We start from the raw sequence: 6,000 nt of genomic DNA, 5'->3' as shown, positions 1-6,000 counted from the left end.
TCCATGCCTGAAATACTCTCATGGGCTTACTGTTGAAATCCTTACTTAATGTATACTAAGCTGATCTTCTGTATATTAAGATAATCGAAAATGAATCTTGATGTGAATGGAAGGGGAGAGGGAGTGGGAAAGGGGAGGGTAGTGGGTGGGAGGGACGGTATGTGGGGGAAGCCATTGTAATCCATAAATCGAACTTTGGAAATTTATATTCATTAAATAAAAGTTAAAAAAAAAAAAAGACAGAGCATCGAGGAGAATACCTGGTGCAAAGATACACGTGTGGGCCGGCGCCGTGGCTCACTAGGCTAATCCTCTGCCTTGCGGCGCCGGCACACCGGGTTCTAGTCCCAGTCTGGGCGCTGGATTCTGTCCCGGTTGCCCCTCTTCCAGGCCAGCTCTCTGCTGTGGCCAGGGAGTGCAGTGGAGGATGGCCCAGGTGCTTGGGCCCTGCACCCCATGGGAGACCAGGAGAAGCACCTGGCTCCTGCCATCGGATCAGCGCGATGCACCGGCTGTGGCGGCCGTTGGAGGGTGAACCAATGCCAAAAGGAAGACTTTTCTCTCTGTCTCTCTCTCTCACTGTCCACTCTGCCTGTCAAAAAAAAAAAAAAAAAAGATACACGTTTGCACAGAAATCCCTCCCGTGGGCCATCACTGAGCTACTTGTCACTCATTCAGCAAGCATTGGCCACCCACCTGCCAAGTGCCACGCCCTCTTCTAGGTGCTAGGGACCCAGCAATAAATAAGTCCTGTGTTCCCAAAGGTGAGGGTTGTTGCCCTGGTTTGGCCCCCATCTCCTGGCAGCCACCTCCAGACAGGCCCACCTGCCCTCACCCAGCCATTGGAGGCTGCTCTGAGCGGGAGGGCAGAAACAAGAGCCCAGCACTCGCCTCTGTGCAAATAAACTACCACCTCATCATCTTCATGCATAAAACATGGCACCGGAGGCGGTGGGAGACTGGCCAGGCTGAGCAGCCCAGCCCGGCAGCTGCCTTGGGGCGGTCAGGAGTTAAGGGAGGGAGAGGAAAGACAAGTTGCAAGATAAAAGAACTCAGCGGAAGCCTCAGATAGAAAAAAAAAAAAAAAAAGAGAGAGAGAGAGAAGAGGCTTTTTTTTTTTTCTTTTTAATTTATATACATCTGGGCCTGACTTCCGGGGTTGCTGTGAGGAGCCCTTCGGTGGCCCTACCATGAGAAGGGCCTAGCCCACTGCGGCACCATGGTGCTACCTTCACGACTGCACTGGATCAGAAACAGGCCATGGAGGGACAGGATCCGGAGACGGCAGCTCAACCGTGAGTGCCCCGCGGGCGGGGGAGAGCGGTCCCCTCTCCCCGCTGCCTTTCTCGGTCCCTCTTGGCCCCCAGCACTTGCATTTCCTCCTCTTGCAAAAGGCCCCCACCTTTCCCCTGCCCCTGTCCCCCCAGTTTCCTGCCCATGGACGTCCTCCATTTTTCTCCAGCCCTCTCCTGTTGGAGGTAATGAGATCGGCTTTGTTTCAAGTGGCAAATAAGAGAGGGCCTCTTTAGCTTGCCATCTAGAGGGGAAATGCAAATCAATAGTCACGAAGGTGGGTTGGAATTTTTGTGTTTACAGTGGGGTAATGGGGTGTCTGAATCAAACAGGTGTCGGCCGTGAACTTGAATGGGGTGAAATTCAAGGATCAGTGACTCTTCTCTCCTTCAAAGATTCCAATCATGTGTTTCCCAAATTATCCTGCTCATGCGGGAGCTCTAACCAGAAGGGACTTTTGAGGGTTGGAATAAGTAATTTTGACAAAGGGAAGGCATTCCCAATATATGCAAGTCCGTCACTCGCCACCCAGTGTGAAGTCAGCAGGGCCGTTGTTGGTGAGGTTGTGGCCGTCATAGGTGAGGTTTGTGTGTCTCAGGTGTCACAGTCTTATGCCCCGGAGCGGCCAGCCAACCAGGGAGGCAGTCTGTTTTCGTGGGGGATGGAATGGTTCACTTTCATCGGAGCTCTTGGGTGAAACCAGGACAGTAAGTGATTAGGGGTATTTGGCCTCGGTGTAGGGAGGCGACAGGCAGTGGTAGTATATTCCACGAGAAAGGCCATGTTCAGCTCCATGCGTGCCATCGGATTGTTTCCAGCTCCTAACTTCAAACAATACGAATGTTTAAGTGAAAGCACTCCAGTTTAAATGTCGGCAGCTAAGTGGTAAATACTGCAGTACCGATCCTGTGCTCTGATGGAAAGCGTGGAGACTGGGGGCCACCAGTTACTCTGCTCGGGCTGAGGTGCTGTCCCTCTCTTCAGAGGACATGGTGTGGGCTGAGCCCCTCTTGTGTGCTGGAAGTCTCTGATGCCGAGAGTTAAACTAAAAGGAATGAGTGATTTAGGTTCGTTAGGATCTACTGGTTTCGGAGCCGCATGGGGCTAGTTGGATTCCAGATGGTATCCCACATACAAGGAGCGTATTTGTTTTTCTCAGCACCTCCGCCTTCTTCGTCATTTTTTTCTGCCGCTGGATGCCCTCCTGAGTGCAGATGCCAGCTTCTGTGGTGCTGTATGCTGTGTCTCCAGGAAACAGCTGTGTCCCCACCTCTGCTGGGGGACGTGCCACTGAGTCTGGGTCCGCACAGCTCCACCTGTGTGAGTGGAAGTCGGCCCACACTCTGAAAACAGGAACTAGCAGGGAAAGTCTGCTTCGCCACGAAGATTTGACTTAAATTATGAGACTACAGCTGGGTCCTGTGCTGTGATGGCTGTGTGGTTGTCACAGGAAATGCTGGTATGTTAGTGGGTGTTCAGGTCAAGCCTGATGGTAAACAGGCCGGTCCTGGCCCCTTTGGCCAGGAAGGAGGGAATCCTGCATTCCTGCGGGGTGATCAAGAGCCCTGCTGTGTCTGAGTCTAGAAACAAAAGGGTCAAGCTGACTTTTAGGGGTCGATTTTTCCAACTCTCAGAAGACCTGTGCCTGCTGGTTGACGGACAACTCGAGGCAGTGGAAAAGCGAGAAAGAGTGAGGGAGCGAAGGAGAGGCTTCTCCCAGAAGCAGCAGGCTCGCAAGGCTGGCCATGGGCAATGTTTCACAGTGCCTACAGTCTGCCTTCGTGCCTTTTCCTTTCTTCTCCAATGTGGGACTCGAGCTTTATTGCTTTGGGGTTATTTTGCCATGGAGAAAAATAAGTTGACAAACCCATTTGTTCTCAACACACAAAAGGACCCTAAATGGCAATAGGAAATACACTTGCTCTGACTCTGTGCTTCCACGCTCATGCAGACATTGCTAATCAATCACAGCTCTCTCCTCTCCCAAGAAGTCCATGCCCAGGCTTAGAATCCTTTCCAGTGGAGTGCCCTAGGCTGCTATCTTTTCTTTTTCCTCTTCTCTCTCCTCTCCTCTCCCCTCCTCTCCTCTCCTCTCCTCTCCTCTCCTCTCCTCTCCTCTCCTCTCCTCCCCTTCCCTCCCCTCCCCTCTCCTCCCCTCCTCTCTCCTCTCCTCCCCAGAAACCTTTTATTTAAGGAATACAAACTTCATGCATTTCATAAATAAAATTTTAGGAACATAGTGATTCTTCCCACCATATTCACCCTCCCACTCCTCTTCTTCCTCCCACCCCTCTTCCTCCTTCCACTCCTATTCCCATTCTTATTTTTTCACTAAGATTTATTTTCAATTAACTTTATATACACATACAATTAACTCTATACTAAGTAAGGAGTTCAACAGTGTGAAAAAGGCTATCAACAGTCGAGACAAGGGCTGTTCAAAGTTATTGCATTTCAAAGTGTCAATTTCACTTGTATAGTTTACCTTTAAGGTTCTCTATTAGTTATCACAGATCAGGAAGAACATATGGTATTTGTCCTTTTGGGACTGGCGTATTTCACTAAGAATGATGTTTTCCAGTTTCATCCATTTTGTTGCAAATGACAGCATTTCTTTTGTTTTTTAACCACTGTGTAGAATTCCATGATGTACATATCCCATAATTTACTTATCCAGTCTTCAGTTGATGGGCATTTGGGTTGATTCTATGTCTTAGCTATTGTGAATTGAGCAGCAGGCTGCTATTTCTAATCAATTAGAATTGCTATTGTTTCATAGCAAATCAACACAAGTTTGCTCTCTTGAAATGACCTATACTCATTTTCTCATAGTCACTCCATGGTTAGGAGTGTGGCCCAGGTTCTGTGCTGGGATTGATGTCATCAATAGCTGCATCTGCCCTAAGTCTCAGGGTCTTTTTCTAAGATCCATGGTTGTTGACAAAATTCAGTTCCTTGAGGTTATAGCCCTGAGACCACCCATTGTTCCTGCTACTGGTGCTCCTTACAAAACAGGTAGTTTCCTCCTCAAGGCCAATGAGAGTGCATCTTTGCTGTTTGTAATCCCTCCTTTTAAGGGTTCATCTGATGAGGTCAGGCCTACCTGGGATAATCTCCCTCGTGATTAACTCAAGCCAACTACTCAGGGATCCTGCTATGTGATTGATTTATTACATAATCTAATCATAAAGTGAATCTCATCATATTCACAAAGTCTTGCCCATACTCAAGATGAGGTGATTACACAGGACTTCTAGACCAGGCAAGAATCCCAGGGCACCTCAGAGTTCTGCTTACCACAAATCCCACCTGTCTTCCTTGCAATGGATCTTGGATTTTGAGCTACTGGGATGCTTTGTTTTCTTTTTATTATGAAAATTTCAAATATACAGAAGAGAACAGTCAGAACAAATCCTATATACTCATCAAATAAACTTAACAGTTTCTGACATTTTGCCATATTTGTTTCAGCTACTTTCCTGGTGAGACATTTGAAATTCAACTATAGACACTATGGCATCTCAATCTTAAACATTTTAAGAGAATGTTTTAAAAATAAGAACATTTTTCTACATAGCCGGCTAATAAAGTTAACAGTATTCCCCTAATATTATTTAATGCACAACCATTATTCAAATATCCCCAGATAGAAACCAGTTCTGAATGTGCTCTGTATGCCATACCCCTTAGCAAAAGGCCTGATGCCTTCACTCAATGGAGATTTGAGTTCCATCAAAATTAGATTCATACAAAAGCAATGGTTTCCAAAGTCTACCTTACCTCAGCAGTCCCCCTAACTTCTTCCACCCACTCCCGGAGTCTTTAATAAAATATTAATATGAATAATCAGTCCATAGCAGTGTGGTATGCAAACCGATGGAGCCGGGGCATGAGGAGCCAGGGCAATGAGGCCATCTGAGATGGAGAACCTGGATTGCTACAAAGACAGGAGACTGTGGGGGAGGGGCTCACCTGGCACCCTGCTCGCCATAATGAGCTGCTTACCTGAGCCTTGCCCAGGTGGGAGTGCAGATGGAGCGGTGGCCAGCAAGCACCTGGGTTTTCTTTGTAGTGACAGCAGTGTCAGCGCAGGCCAAGTGAGTGTGGGGTGGGTGAGGCCATTGGGTGTCCTCGGACCCTCCCTCTCTGTTACTCTGCTAAGCTCTGGCTCCAGGCAGATCTGGCTCCAAATCCTGCTTCTGCAACTTCTCATTTGTTGGCCCCGGGGGCACTTCCTGGGATGTCCACTTCCTCAACCATAAAATGGTTATTATAGCGAGACTGAGCTCACAGTATTATTGGAGGGAATCAAAGACTTGGAACATATCAAGTGCCTAGCACGGCATCTGGCACACTTCCGTGGTGGCTGATGGGATCTGAGAATTGAAAATGGTTCTGGTGGGGATGGGGGTGAAGAAACTGCCATTGCCAGCACTGCACCCACCCCCAAAACAGCGGGGGGACACCACGCAGCAGAAGGCAGCTCCCTCTTCCTCAGTCTCATACGCCACCTCCATATTCGGATGGCTTGTGCCACACCAGGCGAGGGGACACAGACATGCGAGGGAAAAGCCACTCTTGGCCCCTGGGGGCGTGACCCCTGTTCTTCCGGGGAGAGGGCGTAAGCCTTTGCCTTTACAGTGGATCTCCAAGCTGTGCTTCATACTTGTGGGAGATGGGGTGGAGGTGGGGGGTCTCTTATTCACA

At 48.8% G+C, this 6,000-nt stretch overlaps 1 protein-coding gene across 4 annotated transcripts in view; it reads left to right on the top strand.

Moving 5' to 3' along the window:
* The first annotated feature begins 1,127 nt into the window (after positions 1-1,127).
* Positions 1,128-6,000, top strand: part of RIPOR2 (RHO family interacting cell polarization regulator 2) — a 229,014-nt gene continuing 224,141 nt past the window's right edge. For 2 of the 4 annotated variants that reach the window (XM_070074337.2, XM_089333353.1), the window contains exon 1: positions 1,139-1,295. In XM_070074337.2, the coding sequence (XP_069930438.2) occupies positions 1,220-1,295 (76 nt within the window). In that variant the 5' untranslated portion in view covers positions 1,139-1,219. Of the gene's footprint in view, positions 1,296-6,000 lie in introns of all 4 variants that reach the window. The other 2 variants (XM_089333354.1, XM_051855014.3) reach the window with 2 other exon arrangements.

Source organism: Oryctolagus cuniculus, chromosome 5 (genome assembly GCF_051225735.1).
Source record: "Oryctolagus cuniculus isolate XC-2025 breed Fujian yellow rabbit chromosome 5, ASM5122573v1, whole genome shotgun sequence".
Taxonomy (NCBI): Eukaryota; Metazoa; Chordata; class Mammalia; order Lagomorpha; family Leporidae; genus Oryctolagus; species Oryctolagus cuniculus.
The sequence above is the reverse complement of the archived record's forward strand: the minus strand, read 5'-3'. Positions and strand labels throughout refer to the sequence as shown.